Source organism: Acomys minous, assembly GCF_964271855.1.
Source record: "Acomys minous genome assembly, chromosome: 13".
NCBI lineage: Eukaryota > Metazoa > Chordata > Mammalia > Rodentia > Muridae > Acomys > Acomys minous.
The window spans coordinates 84,688,915-84,707,113 of record NC_140495.1 but is presented as its reverse complement, the minus strand read 5'-3'; the positions used below and the strand labels follow the sequence as shown (position 1 = coordinate 84,707,113).

Below are 18,199 nucleotides of genomic sequence, written 5' to 3'. Positions count from 1 at the left end.
TTAAGTCACTTCGAGTTCCCAAGCCACCTACATGCTGCTTTTACAACAGGGAATTTGTTTATAATATATTTAAGAAAGAATTAACAAAGTGACATTATCATATAATGTCTCATATATTTTGGGTTTGTGGACAGTTCAGCTTCCATGTTCAATGAAGAACAGGGATTCGTTTATGCTTTGACAACTTCTGGTCAAGGATCACTTAATACGGTAGGTGGATCAATAGACAGATTGTCCAGTTGCCCAAACAGATTTCCCAATGCCAACTTAGCAGGCTTCAGCATTGAGCATATCATAGGACTTCCACCAGGAGAAGAAGAAACATGGGCAATGTTAGTTAAACGTAGACTGTGCTTACTTGCAGAGTGCTTGCCATTTTGCTAAGCAGAAAAATGGGCCACTGAGGAAAGTGTGTAAATCATAACACTGGATGTGAAGCAGCCACCATGGGCTCTGGCACGTTGTAGCTGTTTAGAAATGAGATTTCTTGTTCTCCGCTCTCTAGGCTGTTAGCACTTGGCATCAGCCAGGAGGCTGTTAAAATTGTGGTAGTTCCAGCATGCCGCTTCTGCAGCTCTTCCAGGAAGAGCTGCAGATGTTGCCTCTTCTCTCTTATTGCTTCTCGGCTTCCTCCCTGCCTTGGCACCAAGCATTCCTTGCCTGGTGCTGTTCAAACTAACTAGTGTTAGACTCTGTTTTCACTGTGTGGATGAAGACCTGTATGTCCCGCACGCTCTTTACATCCTATCTTCCATGACTCTAACTGATGTTTGAGGTTGAGGGCAGCTAAGTAAATATGACAAAACAGGATTTTGGGAAACAAAGTCTGGTCTAGGGATGCTCACTTCACCCTGATGAATGGCTATGCATATCTCTACTCGCCCCTTACCATGCTACTGCTACAGTTATGTTGTTCTGTAAAGTTTCTCTCTGTGTGTTGAAAAAGAAGTATTCAAGTGGGATCAAACCTCGTCCCCTTTACTTTTTTGGATATGTAGTTTTGGAAAGTTTCTTTAATCCCGAGAGATTTAGAGGAGTCATTTGAAATGTATCAGTGACAGTACTATCAATCCTGCATTAATTCTGGAGGTTCAGAGTATGCTAAGTATTTCAGTAGGGCATTTTATGAGGAGTTTTTTTTTTTCTTTCTGGCAGCAGAGGGCTGAAACAGCAGTGCTGATGGGTGGATGTAGTTAAAGGAGGTGCTGTGCCCTCTGGAGCTGAAACACTAGACAGCTGTAACTGACTTGAGGAGTGGCAGCAGGCTCAGAATACAGAAGTCTCTTAGGTGTGTCAGAAGACTGGAAGCCGGAAGCTATCAGTGACGTTCGGGGGAAGGCTGTATTCCCGAAGGAAAGCTGCACCCCAGAAACAGACAAAGCCCTGTCCCTTTTCCTGCCTACCAGTCTTTCACTGGTGCCCCCCACCAGCAGACAGAAGGGAAGTTGGCTGCCACAGTAGAAAAGTTTGTGGAATCAAAACCCAGATTTTAAGTGTAGAATATCACAGAGTGAGTCTGGAGTTTGGGGAAAATGGAGCAATAATATATTGGTTAAATGGAATGATGCCAACCCCACTGACCTACCTCAAGAAATACTTCAGAATTGCATCAAAGCACTGAGCACAGAGGATGTTTAAAACAATGAAAAAAGCAAATTACATGTTCTTTGGAGTTATTATTATTATTATTATTATTATTATTATTATTATTATTATTATTAGTTGTTGTTGTTGTTGTTGTTGTTTTTCTTTTTTTTTCTCCTTGTTACATCTCAATGGTTATCCCATCCCTTGTATCCTCCCATTCTTCCCTCCCTTCCATTTTCCCTTTATTCCCCTCCCCTATGACTGTTCCTGAGGGGGATTACCTCCCCCTGTATATGTTCATAGGGTATCAAGTCTCTTCTTGGTAACCTGCTGTCCTTCCTCTGAGTGCCACCAGGTCTCCCCCTGTAGGGGACATGGTCAAAGGTGAGGCACCAGAGTATGTGAGAAAGTATTATTATTATTATCACTGTTATTATTATTATTTAGACCAACAATATATTAAGCATCCAAAGTTTCCTACACTAGTATGAGTAAAATTTTGTAACATTGACTTTGGAAGTTTTTAGCATATGGCTTCTACTCAGACTCAGGGAATTCCCAAGAGATAAATGGCACTTTAAGCAGGCTACCAAGATGAGACTTGATAGAGAGCCTATGACCATATAGTAGGGGAAGAGGTCCCCCTCAGTCATAGATCTAGGGAAAGGAAATAGGGTGAAAGGGGAAGGGAGGGAGGAACAGGTAGATACAAGTGAGGGTAAAACAATTGAGATGTACTCTGAAGAAATATATTTAAAAAAAAATCAGCATTTGCCTCCAAAGATTAACCTTTTGTCTACTCAGAAGATGGACTCATCAACAACATCACCAGGGTCTCTGCTAATTTATCTGTACATTAAAGTGCCCATAGCTTATTTCTTAAGTAGCGCATCTAGAGTCTCCCAGTATCACACCATTTATTGCTGTTGTGTTTCAGAACCAAGCAAAACACAAGAGAGCTCCTGGGGTCTCAGCTCCCTTTCTTGCTCCAGAAAGGTATTCCTTACCCCCGATTAGCATGGTACAGATGGAGAAGATCTTCTCTGCATCCGTGTTAGCAGACACATTCCCAAATCCAACGCTGGTGAGGCTGCTGAGAGTGAAGTACAGGGCCGCAATATAGGCACTTCGGATGGACGGGCCCCCAAGCGTGTTGTTGCCGTAGTACGGAGACTCCAGCCTCTTTCCCAGCTCATGAAGCCAACCTGAAATAGAGGGGGGGGGGGCGGGAAAGAATGTTTAGGGCTGAAAACAAAGTCCCAGTTTAGCTCGTGTGGATATCTACACCTGAACAATTGAGGGCATGATTGTTTAGTGGGAAACCGAGTTAAAAGGAAACTAAAGGCACATTAAATATCATTGCAATACAAAATGTGGTGGCCAGGCGTGGTGGTGCATGTCTTTAATCCCAGCACTGGGGAGGCAGATGCAAGTGTAGCGTTGTGAGTTTGAGGCCAGCTTGGTCTACAAAGCAACCAAGGCTGCACAAAGAAATCCTGTTTTGAAAAACCAAAATCAATCAATCGAACAAACAAACAAAAAAACCCCAAACAAAACCAAACTATGATAATCTCATGGTCAAAGTGACTGGTGGCTACAGAGGATAAAATAGAGATGGCTTGTCTCAGCAACACAGGAAAATCCAGCAACATAATCCACCATATAAACAAATTGAAGGAAAAAAAATCACTTGATCATCTCATTGATGCTGAAAATATTTTGACAAAATCCAACACGTCTTCATCTTTAAAATCTTGGCCAGATCAGGGACACGAGGCCTATATCTAAACATTACAGGCTATATACAGCAAGCCAATAGCCAATAACAAATTAAATGAAAAGAAACGAAAAGCAGGGACAAGAAAAGGCTGCCCACTCTCTATGTCTCTTCAATATAGTACTTGAAGTTCTAGGTAGTGCAATGAGACAACTAAAAGGAGAGCAGGGAATACAAATCAGACAGGAAGAAGTATTGCTATTTACACATGATATAATAGTATACATAAGTGATTCGCAAAATTCTACCAGAGAACTTCTACAGTTGATAAACATCTTCAGCAAAGTGGCTAGATACAAAATTAATTCTAAAAAGAAAACATCATCCCTCCTTTATACAAACAATAAAAAGGCTCAGAAAGAAATTAGGGAACGTATACCATTCACAATAGCCACAAATAATATAACATATCTTGGTGTAACTCTAACCCAGAAAGTCAAAGACCTGTATGAACAAAATTTCACAATAATAAAAATGCATTACTTTCAGTTGTTATTTAGAATTATAGGATAAAAATTTATTCTCAATAAAGTAGCTAATATATTTTTACTCAGTAATTTATGCCAAGCCCAATAGAGCATTTTTAAAATTTTTCTTTAAATGCTTTTATTTATCCATGTGATTAGCACCACTCTAAGACACATTTGAACCTGACCCCAAGACTATAATACAATTCTTCCCACTTTCAGCTAAATTAACTCTCCACAAAGATTTATGTTTATGAGTAAAAAATAATTTCTGTGCTGTAATTATAGCTCAGAGAGTAATCCATTTCCCTAGCTTGTACTAGGCCCGGGGTTCAATCCCCAAAATTGCCAAAATATATCTTGTAGGTGTTTTATGCCTAAGGCTGACATATGTGATATAGTAATGTTTATGTGTGATTGCCTTACACTTAACATTTGTTTTTAGAATACTGCTGATAATGATCATTTTCTAAGAAGTATTTAATTGTCTACGTTTGCTAATTTCTTTATATTCTTCTTCTCTTAATGTATACATGCATGATATGCACACATAGCCACCTGCGCGCGCGCGCGCGCACACACACACACACACACACACACACACACACACACACACCAAAAAATAAAGACCTGTATGAAAAGAGCTTCAAGTCTCTGAAGAAAGAAATTGAAGAAGATATCAAAAGATAGAAAGATCTCCTATGTTCATAGATTAGTAGGGTTAATAAAGTAAAACCATTTATCTTACCAAAGCAATCTAGAGACTCAATGCAATCCCCATCAAAACTTATTTACAGACTATGGAAGAACAAAAAACCCAGAATAGGTAAACAAACAAACAAACAACCCCCCCAAACCCCCACAAAAACATATACAATAAAAGAACTTTGAGAGATATCTCCTTTCTTGCTTAAAGCTATACTACAGAGCAATGGTAATAAAAACTGCATGGTAATGGCATAAAAATAGACTAGTTGATCAATGAAATTGAATTGAAGACCCAGAAATAAACCAACACACCTATGGACAGTTGACTTTTTGCAAAGAAGCCAAAAATCCCACAATGGAAAAAAATAGCATCTTCTACAAATAGTGCTGGTTTAACTGGATGTCTACATGCAGAAAAATAAAAATAGATCCATATTTGTCACCTTGCACAAAACTCAAGTCCAAGTGGATCAATCACCTCAATGATTACATTAAATCTATTAGAAGAGAAAAGGAGGAAGAGTCTTGAATTGATTGTCACAGGAGACAACTTCCTGAACAGCACACCAACAGCTGGGGTTCTAAGATCAACAATTAATAAATGGGACCTCTTGAAACTGAAAACTTTCTGTAAGGCAAAGGACACTGCCAATTGAACAAAATGACAGTCTAAAGATTGGGAAAAGATCTTTACCAATTTTACATCTGAAAAAGGGCTAATACCCAAAATATATAACAAATTCAAAACGTTAAATATCAACAAACAAAATAACACACTTATACAATGGGGGCACAGAGCTAAACAAAGAATTCTCAACAGAGGAATCTTAAATGGCCGAGAAGCACTTAAAGAAATGTTCAGTGCCCTTAGTCTCATCAGGGAAATGCAAATCAAAACAACTCTGACATTCTATCTTACACTAGTCAAGTGACGTTATATGTTGCCAAGGATGTGGAGAAAGGGGAACACTCCTCCATTGTTGGTGGGAATGCAAATTTGTACAATCACTTTGGAAATCAATGTGGCATTTTCTCAGAAAATTGGGAATAGTTCTATCTCAAGACCCAGTTATACCATTCCTGGGTATATACACAAAAGAGGCTACACAATATTAGAAGGAAATTTTCTCACCTATGGTCATAGAAGCTTTACTTGTAGTAGCCAGAACCAGGAAACAACCTAGATGTTCACCAACAGAAGAATCGATAAAGAAACTGTGGTACATGTACATGATGGAATACTACTCAGCTATTAAAAACAAGGAGATACTGAAATTTGCAGCAAATGGATGGAACCAGAAGAGATCATCTTGAGTGAGGTAACTAACAGCGACTCACAAAGATACACATGGTATGTACTTATTTATACTTGGCTTTTAGTCGTATAGGACAGGATTAACATACTACAATGCACAGATTCAAAGAACATATGTAGAAAGGAGGATCCAAGGGAAGATTCTTATATCTCACTCAGATGGGGAAGTGTAATAGGGAGAGGTAATAGTGGAAGAGAGGGAACAGTGTAAGAGAGGGACCACAGAGCAACATGAGGGTGGAAGCCAGACCTGGGGAGAGCAGTAGGACAGAAGGTCTGCAGAGAAAACAGAAAGTGTGGGTGGGAGCATCTCTTTGACAAACTGGATACCTAAGTGAGGGTAGGCTCCTGCAAGAATATGAGGGGGGGCACTAGCAGAGACTCCTAGTAACAGAGGCCATCGAGACTGAAGAGGATATCCTCTAACAAGAAAAAGATCCCTAGTTAGGAGTGGAGAACACCAACTTTAACCACAAAAACTTTTACCCAAAATTTACCCTCCCTACAAGGTGTGCAGGGATTTAAAAAAAAAAAATAGAGCAGACAGAGCAGAGATTGAAGGAATGTCCAACCAATGCCTGGGCCAACCCAAGACTCACACCATGGGAGAGAGCCAACCCCTGACACTATTTAGAATACTCTGCTGTGCTTGCAGACAGAAGCCTAGCAGAGTTGTCCTCTGAGAAGCTCCACCCAGCAGAAATTCAAAACAGAGGCTGAGACCCATAGCTAAACACTGGGCGATGTTTAGGGAGTCTTGTTGAAGAATGGGGGGAAGAAGAAAGGGACCTGGAAGTGACAGGAGCTCCACAAGAAGACCAACAGAGCCAACTAACCAGGGCCCAGAAGGGCCTGTGGAGACTGAAGCACCAACCAAGGGCCATGCGTGGACTGGACCTAGGCCTCCTACACAGATGTAGCTGACGGGCAGCTCAGACTTCATGTGGGTCCTCTAGTAAGGGGAAGCATGGGCTGTCTCTGAGATGGACTCCGTTGCCTGCTTTTTGATCACTTCCGCCTTGTGGGACTGCCCTTGCCAGGCCACAGGGGAGGGGACACACTCAGTCCTGATTGGACTTGATGGGCTGGAGTTGATAGGAAGGGGGGCACCTCCCATATTTTGAGGAGTAGGGGATGGGGGACCGGGGATAGGGAGGGAGGGGTTACTGGGAGGAGAGTAGGGATGGGGCTAGGACCAGGATGTATAAATAAATAAATAAATAAATAAATAAATAAAGCTTTTTTTATTCCTTAATTCTCCTTGTGATAAGCATACAGGCTTTGTATGGCTTTGGGGTATTATTCACAAACCACCAATTATAAGCACTTCATTTAATGGAATTCATTTTTAAGGTAGTAATAATAAGACTTTGAGCTTATATTTGTAGAACTTGGTTAGGTAAATAAATTGCATGTTAGAAACATCTGAGGATTCCTTGACATCCTTCAGCAAATCCTGGTACCATTCCTGGCATCCGTGCCACCAGAGAAGCTTTATGTAGCCCGTAGCTGTATCGTAAAGGTGTAGGAAGGGCCTGATAAACTATTTTCTGGGGTTCCCCTTCTATCCCGGCTCAATATTTCCTGTTCATCAGTTAGGGCAGGTAGAGGAACTGCTTTCTAAAAAAATGTCCCCAGTTGTTCCTGGACAACATTTTTTAAAATGACTTTTAAAGCAAGCTACAGCTGGAACAGCCTCACCAAACTACATAGTCGACATGAGTTTTACCTGCCTTAAAGTTCCTAGAGGATCTAACTGGGGGGAACTGGCAAAGTGAGAATCTTCGTTTCTGTAAAATCCCACTTACATTATGTAAATACGTTTTTGTTTTAATCCCAAGTTTGGGATATGGGATTGCTTCAGATTGTCCACGGCCACTAAGCATGATTTGTCTCTTGCTCTAGGAGGGGCCTGATTGTTGCCAGCTGCAGAGAGTTTATATTTGGAATCATGGGGACTCTTGAGAGAGTATAAATGTGAGAGCTGTGAACCCAGGAAAAGGTCCACTTCATTTACTAAGATTGTACAAGCTTTTACAGATTTTTTTTGGTGAATATTGATTTTAGTTATAAACAAAACCATATCAGACAGGTGTTGATAAATATCTTGCATTTGAGAAAGTGAATACTCAATGTATAAGAGTTATTAGGCAATTAAATACACAAGCAGCACCAATGGACAAGTGGATAAGGGACATGACTAATATCGGTTCACACACCATCATGCCAATATCAAAAGACAAGCTATAGCTAGATGTCTCAGATATTAAAATGTCTAGTGATTTGACTGTGGTGAATCTGGCCATTTATCAAGACATTGTGACCAAGCTGCCAAGAGCCTCAGATCTCAAAGTGTCTAGTGTGGTAATTGTGAGAAACATGGCACTTTCCCATGTTTTCCCCAGAAAAGTGAACAAGCTGTTTTTGGCAGCAATATGTTTTCAGAAGGAATCCCTGGGCTTCCCTGAGTTTTGCTGACATTGCAGCAAGGGGTGTCATTGTACATATGAGTCCAGGTCCAAGAGAGATGTTCAAGGTAAACTCTTGCTTTTGCGAAAGGAAATGGTGGCTCTAGGCCCCACTATAAAAACATTTTAAGCTCTAGGTCCCTCTGAAAAAAAAAGGTCCATTTTTTTTTCTGGTCAACCAGGAGATAACATGCAGGCAGAAAAACTACATGTAAGTCTTGCTGATCTCATGCACACTACTGATGGCAGTGATACTCTAGCTTTGGTCACAGATAAACTTCTTGCCATATCCCCAAAAATTCAATATGACTATCATTTTCTCCAAATCCTGAAATTTAGAATGGCCACTTCAGAAGATTTATACACAGTTTATAGGAATTGGCAAATTATCTCAAATAAAACAAAGTGTACAGTGGGTTAAATGTGTAGGACCAAAAGGACAAACAGGGAAGTTCAGACTTATGTGGCTGATGTATGCATAAATTTATAGGGATAGGATATCTTACAACAATGACATACTCTGCTATCCCAGAAACAGCTGATGATAAAAAAAGATGGGAATGGTAGATGCTCCTGGGGAAGGTATTGATATATGTCATCATAAAAAAAAAAAACCCACAGGCTTTGCCCATTGTCCAACACAAGACATCACAGATTTGAATTTCCAAATTAATAAGAGAGGCCACTGCTGAAATACTACTGGCCCTACCCTTAAAATGGTTGACTGACAAGCCTGTATGTGTAGAGCAATGGTTTTTAACTATGGAAAATTTACAGGCACTTCAGCAGCTGGGACAGGAGTAGCTGGAGGCTCAACATACAGAAGAGTTTACCATCCCACAGAATTCCCCTGTGTTTGTCATAAAAAAGAAACAGGGAAAATGGAGGATGGTAATAGATTTAGGAGTGGTAAATAGAGTAATTCAACCAATGGGTCCTTTATATACTGGAATTCTTTTACCTTCTTTATTACCTAAGTCATGGCCTATGATAGTAATTGATTTAAAAGATTGCCTTTTCACAATCTCTTTGCATGAGCATGGTAGGAAAAGTTTTGTTTTTCACTATTCACTTAGAGCAGTAGTGGTCCAGTAAAGAGATATCATTGAAAAGTTTGTTCACAGGGAATGTTACATAGTCAAACTTTATGTCAATATTTTGCACAACAACCATTAGAAATAATTTATAGGCAATTTACTCAATCTATTATTTATCATTACATGAATGATATTTTTTTGGCTGATTTTGATGCTGATACTTTAGAGAAAATGTTTAAAGGAATGCAAAGAATTCTGCAATGCTGTGGTTTAACGATTGCTCCTGAAAAAAAAATACAGAGAGACCCTCTTAACTATTTGGGTTATATAATAAGTTAACAAAAAATTGGTCACAAAAGGGTACAGACCCATAGAGAACCATTGCAAATTCTTAATGTTTTTCACATTTTAATGGGTGATGCTAATTGGCTAGGGCATACAACTGGATTAAATACTCATGAGATAATTAGTTTCAAATGTTCCAAGGAGATTTGGATTTGAACAGTCCAAGATGTTTAACAGCTGAACCAGAAAGAGTTAACTCTGTAGAACAGAGACTGCAAGATGCATATTGGATAGAATTGCTCATAAACCCACTTGTATTTTGGCTATTTTGCCTCTACTCATTCTCCTACTGGGCTCATTATGAAACAGGAAGATAGTATTTTGGAATGGGTTTTCTTAGCACATAAACAAAGTAAAAACTTAAAGACTTACATAGAAAAGGTTTCTGAATTAACCATAAAAGGCAGACTAAGACTCAATCAATTGCAGCGAACAGACATAGCTGAAATTGTGGTGCTTCCTTCTAATGCTGAGATTGTGTTGTTATGATAAACAGTGAGATTGTCAAAGAGCTCATAGTAACTATTTGGGAGCAGTTAATAAAAGTATCATAAAAGCAAGTGTCTACAGTTTATGAAAAGAATTAATTGGATTCTCTCATGCATTGTAAAGGGAATTCCAATTCTTGAAGCAATTACATTCTATAAAGATGCAAATAAGTTGGGAATAGCAGGCTATAACTCAGAAAAAATATGCTAAATAATACAATGTCCATATACTAAAGTTCAAAATTAAGAGTTGTATATGCAATCCTTATGGTATCATTAGATTTTCCCGAGTCTCTTAATATAAGTATTGAATCTCAATATGCGGAAAGAGTTGCTTTGCATATAGAAACTGCTGAATTTATCCATGATACTTAGGATTAACCTTGTTATTTATGCACTGTAACAAGCAATCAGAAACAGAAAATTTCCACTGTACATTACTCATATTCAGTCTCATAAGGGTTGCCAGTTCAATTGGCACAAGAAAAATGAGGAAGTTTGACCAATTATTAATAGGAAATGTGTTAGAAGCCTCAAAGTTTCATGAAAAACACCATGTAAAGAGTAAAGATTTGCAGACAGGCATTAGGTGGAGTTCAGGAGTCCTGTGGAAGTGTGTGTGTGTGTGTGTATGTGTGTGCGCGTGCGCGCGTGTGTGTTGGGGGGAACAATAGAAGGACTCAAAGGGGACAGGAATGCTTCAAGAAGACCAACAGATTCAACTAACCTATTCCCATGGAATCTTACAGAGACAGACTCACCAACCAATGATCATGCACGGACTGGAACAAGGCTCCCTATACACATGTAACTGATGGGCAGTTTGATCTTCATGTGGGTTCCCTAGTAAGTTGGGTGGTGCTGTGTGTGACATGGACTCTGTTGTCTGCTTTCCAACCACTTCCCCCTGATGGGGCTGCCTTGTCTGGCCTCAGTGGATGGAGAATGAGCTCAGTCTTGATGAGACTTGACGTGCTGGGTTGGTGGAAGGGTAGGGTGGTAGGCTCTTCTGTTCTGAGAGGAAGGGAAGGGAGGAGAAGGGAAAGAGGGTGGGGCCAGGAGAAAAGGAGGGAGAAGGATATGCTTAGGATATAAGTGAATATATAAACTAAAGATAAATAAAAAAACAGGAAAGGGTTAAAGAGCAAACATTTTATCACTTGGCAACAAGCCAAGAAATGTGAAAGAAAATGCCCTACTTTTTTCTGCATAACCAAGCTCCGTTACTCACCAGAAGTTAACCTAGAAGTACCAAAAGAAATGAAATCTGGCAGATGGATGTGTTTCATTTTTCAGAAATTGGAAAGCTAAAGTTTGTACACCATACCATTAATACATATTCGGGGTTTCACTGGGTAACTGCTTTGAGTTCTGAAAAAGCCGATTTTGTAATTATGCATTTATTGGAAACAATGGCAATTATGAGAATACTTGTACAAATTAAGACTGATAATGGCCCCGCATACACCTCCAGTAGGATAAAGCAATTCTTTGCATGTTATAATATAAAGAACATTACAGGTATGCCACACAACCCTACAGGACAAGCAACTGTAGAAAGATCCAATTTTAAAAATCAGGATTGTGTGCATGTGGAGACACACACACAACATTACACATATCCTTCTGTGGCCTATGGCTTCTGATGCCTTTCTCAATCATGTTCCATCCAAGAGCCCAGATTTAATAATTCTGCTCTAGAATTTTAAGTGGAGCAAGAGAAGAAGTGCTGATAATGTAGGATTTGGTAAAATTTACTTAACTCTCTTGTGAAACAAGGCTTAGAAATAAAGATGAGTTATCCCACAGTAAGCTACTGGCAGTAAATGGCTCCTAGGATTGGCGAGTCCCTTTTCTTCAGGGGTGACCCATGGCAGATTTCCCATGCTCTAGAAAAGAACCATATACCCACAAGTGTATGAGGAGGGCTACTCGGATTCAGTGAGTAACAAAGAAGAGGAGGAGGTGCAAGTTGGGAGGGTAGTGGTGGTGGTGGAACACAGGAGGATTTGGAGGGGTTCCTGGAAGGTGGATATGACATTGCATACATAAAATATCATTTTAAAAAGGAGATGGAAGTGCATGTGTAGAAATAAGTTGTTATACAACAACGAAGCTGCATTTCCTATCTCTCAGAAATTCTCAGGGTAAAACAAGCAGAACAAACAAGGTGAGCAAAAGATCCCGGTACGCTGGGTCCCGGTACGCTGGGTCCCGGTACGCTGGATCCTGGTATGCTGGATCTTGGTACACTGTAGGAAGAGGCGGGTCACAACAGTCAGGTGGGAACAGGATCTGCATCTGCGTGCATCACCTTCAGCCTGGGCCCCTCTGCAGAGTTCATCTCTAGAGGGATAGCTGTGGGAGACTGAGTAGTGGGGCCAGGCTCTCCCTCAGGACTCCCCCAAGCTGTGCTTCAAAGGGGTGTCACCTCATCTTTGCTTGACAAAGAACTGATTGTAAAAATGACTCTTTTTTTTCTGTACTTTGGTCATCCTTACTAACTACAGGAAGCTGGAAAGATGTCTCTGGCCAGAGTGTAAATACCACTTGACCTACTTTTTGTTTTTAGTTGAACCAAAAAGGAGGAAAAGTTGCCACAGTGAAAGAAACCTCAACATCCTGTGCTGGACAAGCTGCGTAGTCAGACCCAGAACCTGGCAACAGAACCATCTGCTGACTTCAGTTGATTAGAGTATTTACCGAGCTCAGCTTTCTCATTAAAAACATAAGTAAATCAGGCACCCAAAACCTTTCTTTACCTACATGCCTTAATTTGAATGAGAGGGAAACATTAAGTTTCTGTAGTTTATTTAGTCAAGTGGTAGTTTATGTTAGGACATGCACAGACTATGCTTTCACTCCCTGCCTACTCTTTTACACATGTGTGAGATTACATTTGAGCAAGCAACTCACCACAAGAGAACAGACCTACTTTTTGGATACTGTATCTCTTTTCTGTCTAGCCAACTGTTCCATCTATTTTGAGAAGCATCTTGTTTTTGTAAAGGGTTGCTTCTAATTGCTACAACTGACAGAGCAGAAGCAGTAGCCGTAATCATGGGGGGGAAAGCACCGGGGTGGGGGTGGGGGCTAGAATCCTGGTAGCTGGAAGAGAGGTCACGCCCACAAATCTGGAGACTGGCTCTGGACTAAATAAAACTTCACAGAACAGCTTGTCCAAAATGAGCACGCCTGTTCTATAGTGGGACAGTGCTGCGCAGTAGACACTTTTTAGGCAATTTTGACTCTGTTCTTACATCAGAGACATTCATTTTTCTAAAGGGATTGGGTGCCCTAGAAGAGTCTGTCTGGTTTTTTTTCTCGGGTCCTTCTTCTAAAGAGCGTTGGAAGGAAGTGAGCATAAACAGAAGAGCATGGGATATAAACATATAGAACATACTGTTATGTGATAGAAACAAAAGGTTTACAATACCCTTGTTGTTGCTAAAACAGAAGAGGTGCAGAGCAGAGAAGAGATGTCTGAAATAAGACGGAATGCTTCTCAATGAGCATGCCTGGAAAAGCTCATCATTTTAATGATGATTCAACATGCATATACATTTTTTTAAAAAAGAAAATGTTTCTCTCTAGGGTTCCTACATTAATAGCCTTAGTCATACTGTTCACACGTATGCATTCACAGTCTGTGCAAAAGGAATCCAGTTTAAACAACAAATGCATCTCTAGAAGTTGGTTTCCATCCAGAAATGCTCAAAATCTTTTAAACTTGGAATAAAAATATGAGATCTAGGAAAATATGATATGAATCTCTTCGGTTTTGTAAAAACTTCAAGAATATGAACAACAGTCCAGTAAAATGTAAAGCAATTTAAATGAGATTTACATGTATCTCTAAATATGTGTCTACAGAGAGGGAACAGAAGAAATTAGCAAACAATCAAACCTATAATTCAAGCAGTCCTATACTTAAGACTGAACTATATTGTAATAACAGCAAACGAGAAGCATGAAGGAGGCATGTTATGGTTTTCTTTTAGTTGCTCTGTGTCGGCTAAGTTTTCATCAGCCATGGCTAGAGTTCTGGGCCATGCTTGGATGGTGCAATTTTTTTTTCATTCCATGGATGCATGGCAAACCTAGAGAAGAAGCTCAGTTGCCATCCAGTTTTTGATTCATTTTTTTACTAATGACTGCAGTTTAGGAATTGTTATCCATACTTGAAAGATAAGGAAGTCACGCCCAGAGACCTTAAGTGATGTATCCAAAGTGGCAATGGTGAGATTTCAAGCCAAGTCGGTGTGCTGCTTGCCCCAGTAAACATCTTGAAGAAGAAGAAGAAGAAGGAGAAGAAGGAGAAGAAGGAGAAGAAGGAGAAGAAGGAGAAGAAGGAGAAGAAGGAGAAGAAGAAGAAGAAGAAGAAGAAGAAGAAGAAGAAGAAGAAGAAGAAGAAGAAGAAGAAGAAGAAGAAGAAAGAAACGGACTCAGAGACAAGGAGGCAGACAGTGAGACACGCACGTTCAGCAGAGTTGTCACTGTATGCATCTGGAACTCGGTCCCATTGGGGAGAATCTGCAGATCACACTGACACTGATGGATAGATAGTGCAGGGTGGTTAGTGAGTGCATCTTGTAATTATAAGATGGCCTTCCCAGTGGAGATCTGCCCGGGGCACTGCACTTCCACTAGTGACGTTGGACAGCACTGCAGGCAACTGGACGTGGGTTCTAAGCATGGAAGTCACCCAGTGGAGGGACTCTGCATGATGCAGCAGCTGTGTTCCTAGCGGGTACTGTTTGAAATAAGTACTTTGATGAACTTCCACATGACAGCATTTCCCTGACTTTCACAATACATAACGTTTTGCCTTTCAGGAGATAGTTATTAATTTTATCTTTTTTAAGTCTGAGGGACAAATCTGTAACTTCCTAACTTAAGTAGCCCTGTTGTTTTTGTTACACCAGAAAAAAAGATGGTAATCACTTCATTTATATTTTTCTACTAGACTGTTTTGATATTGAGGTGCAATTAGTTGTTAATTACGTTTACATATATTTACATGTGTAGTCTTTGATTGACAACATGCTGCTTTAATGTACACACTGTGAAACGAATACCATAATGAAGATCATTAGCGTATCCATGAACCCATAGTTGCATCACTTTTAGGAGGTGAGAACTTTATAGACCAGCCTTCATAATTTTCAAATTTACATGTTGATAGTAACTACACTATCATTAACTATATCACCCACATTGTCAACTAAAGTGATCATGTTTTATGCTATGTGATCTCAAATTATGATTTACAGTTGTGCTGTGCTGAAATAGTTTTGGAATAAATTTGCACGTTTAGTGCCCATTGTTGTGAAAATAAGAAAATGTGTCACAAGAGCTCAATATCATACCAAAAAAAATAAGGGGTTGTTTATTTGAACGTAAGTCAGTGTGAACATGGCATATACACATACCTTGAAATTTAGAATTTAAATCCTACCATAAAAATGATCAAACTGTTTCCATCTGGTGACTCTCTAACTACCCCTGTATCTCATTAGGAGGAGACGTGGGAAAGCACTGTGATCCTTGGGATTAGAAGAATGGCAGGTTACTGGCTGACAGAGACCTGGAACTGGAGCATAGGATGTGCGCTGTCACCTTCTCCGCCTTCCTAGCATGGGGTTGAGGCCTGGCGGATACCACTCAAAACTCAGAGGTATGTGAGGGCTATTAAGATAAAGGTCGAACAACTGAGTGGGTGCAAGTTCATATGTGTGTGCATGCGTGTGCTGGGGAAGCGGTAGCTGAAGTCAGAAGCATCAGTGGCGTGTTCTGTTTTCTGCTGCAGATAACCTTTTCCCCTCTCTGTTTGTGCAGTGTTTGGGGTTGAATTCAGATCTTCAGGAATGCTAGGCAAGCTCTGTGTCACTGACTCACAGCCCTGACGGCCACAGAGGTAACACTTAGGTGCCAATGCCATGGAAACAGGGCCCTCTACACCTACAGATCTAGTGCACACATGAACTCACAGAAATTGAGGCAGCATGCACAGGGCTTTCAAGGGCGGCAGCAGTTGGGGTCCTAGAGTTGAAAGGAAAAGTGGACACAGGCATCCATGCCTAATCCAGACACAATCTCCAGCTCATAAGCACTTGTAAAGGAACATCTAGATTTTTCTGAAGGAGTCTCACTGGCAAAACAAACTACTTTTAGAGAAAGGCTGCATGCTCATCAGTAGATGCCAAAAGAAAACAAGTTCAAGAGCATCTTTGTGGGTTCCTTGTCTCACAATGTCCTGTCAGGGCCTTTAACGTTTTCATACACACACTCTCTCTCTCTCTCTCTCTCTCTCTCTCTCTCTCTCTCTCTCTCTCTCTCTCTCTCTCTCTCTCTCTCTCTCTCTCCCCTTTGGGTCTATATCATAGCTTACAGTTTGGTGTTTTGCAGGTAGTTTTCTGAATGTGCTAACAAACGGTTCTCTGTGTTTATATTTTTCTCTTGTGCCTTTTCTTTCTGTTTGTTTGCTTTGTCCTATTCTGTTGGGTTTGTTTTTGCTTTATCTTAATATGTTTTATTTTATTTTTCTCCCTTAGGAGCCTTTTCTAAATGAGTAACAGAAAGTTGGGAGATCTGGAATGGGAGGGGAGGTGGAAAGGAACCGGAGGAGTAAAAGGAGGGAAAACTGCAATCAAGATATATTATGTGAGAAAAAAAAATCAAGTTTCAATAAAAGGACAACAAAGAGTAAATATTATTTATTTATTTATTTATTTATTTATTTATTTATTTATTTATTCTTTGCTGTCTTTTGCAATAGCTGTACTGCAGGGAGTGTAGATGAAACACATCAGGCATTCCCCGGGTGCCTGCCACTAAGTATTTTTTCTTTTTTCCTTTAATAAACTTTTACTTTTTATATAATTTAGCTGTACATACACATAAAAAGAAGACTGTGTCCAGATGTGGTGGGACAAGACTATGATTTCAGCACTTGGGAGACAGAGGCAGAGGGATCACTGGAAATTCAAGGCCAGCCTAGTCTACATAGGGAATTCCAGACACATCAGGACTATATATAGAGAACTCCTATCACAAACAACAACAACAACAACAACAACAACAACAACAACAACAACCAAACCAGAGCATAGAGGTCTTTATATATCATATAGCTTTTTACACAATTTCCCCAATTTTGTTATTATATATTATAATGTACCTTTGTCAAAAACTGTGAAAGTAACATTTGTACCTTATTAACTAAGCTGTGGACTCTCTGTGTTTTAGTTTAAACTAGAATTTGTTTACAGTCTTAGCCCTCAGCACTGGAAGGGCCCTGTGTCTTGGCACTTAATACTGGTCTGATGTAGTAAAGGAAGGATCTTCCAACTGACAGGGAACCAACCACTGTGCTGTGAATTAGGAAACTGACCTAAAAACTGACCTTGTCGGAGTTTTTAATGCACCCACTAGCTTTACTGGTCTTTTTCATCAAACTTAGATGTGAGGTGGTAGACTATTGGGAAATCTCTAGGTTTTGTTTCATATCTAAGATCTTATGAAATAAACTCCTTAAACATTTCTTTAAGATTGGCTAATACTTTTTAAGGGCAAACATTGGTTTGATGACGAATTAATCTTCAATTTTTATAAAAAAATTTTTTCACTGTACCCTTTATTTGTTTCATAGTAGTATATCACAAATGAGAGTGGACTTTGATGTGACACAAAGAGAATTGAGAATGGCTTAAGCCCTTACCTAAGCTACTATTATAAATTATTAACTGTTCTGCTTCGTTTTCAAGACAGGGTTTCTCTGTGTAGCCCTGGCTGTCCTAGACTCATTTTATAGACCGGGTTAGGCTCAGACTCACAGAGATTCTCCTGCCTCTGCCTCCCTGAGTACTGGGAAATTATTCATTATTATGTGTCTAAAGAACATTTTTCTCAATACGAAGCAATCGTGATTCCTATAACAAAATCTTAAACACAGGTAATTATGTTCATCCATTGTTTATTCCAGGTTTTCTTCCTGGCCGTCATTTG

At 39.8% G+C, this 18,199-nt stretch overlaps 1 protein-coding gene across 1 annotated transcript in view; it reads right to left on the bottom strand.

Moving 5' to 3' along the window:
• KCNH8 (potassium voltage-gated channel subfamily H member 8) overlaps positions 1 to 18,199 on the bottom strand; it is a 367,339-nt gene that overhangs the window by 73,925 nt on the left and 275,215 nt on the right. Inside the window, exon 8 of the mRNA XM_084753676.1 lies at positions 2,595 to 2,792. Coding sequence (XP_084609802.1) covers positions 2,595 to 2,792 — 198 coding nt within the window. The remainder of the gene's footprint in view (positions 1 to 2,594; positions 2,793 to 18,199) is intronic.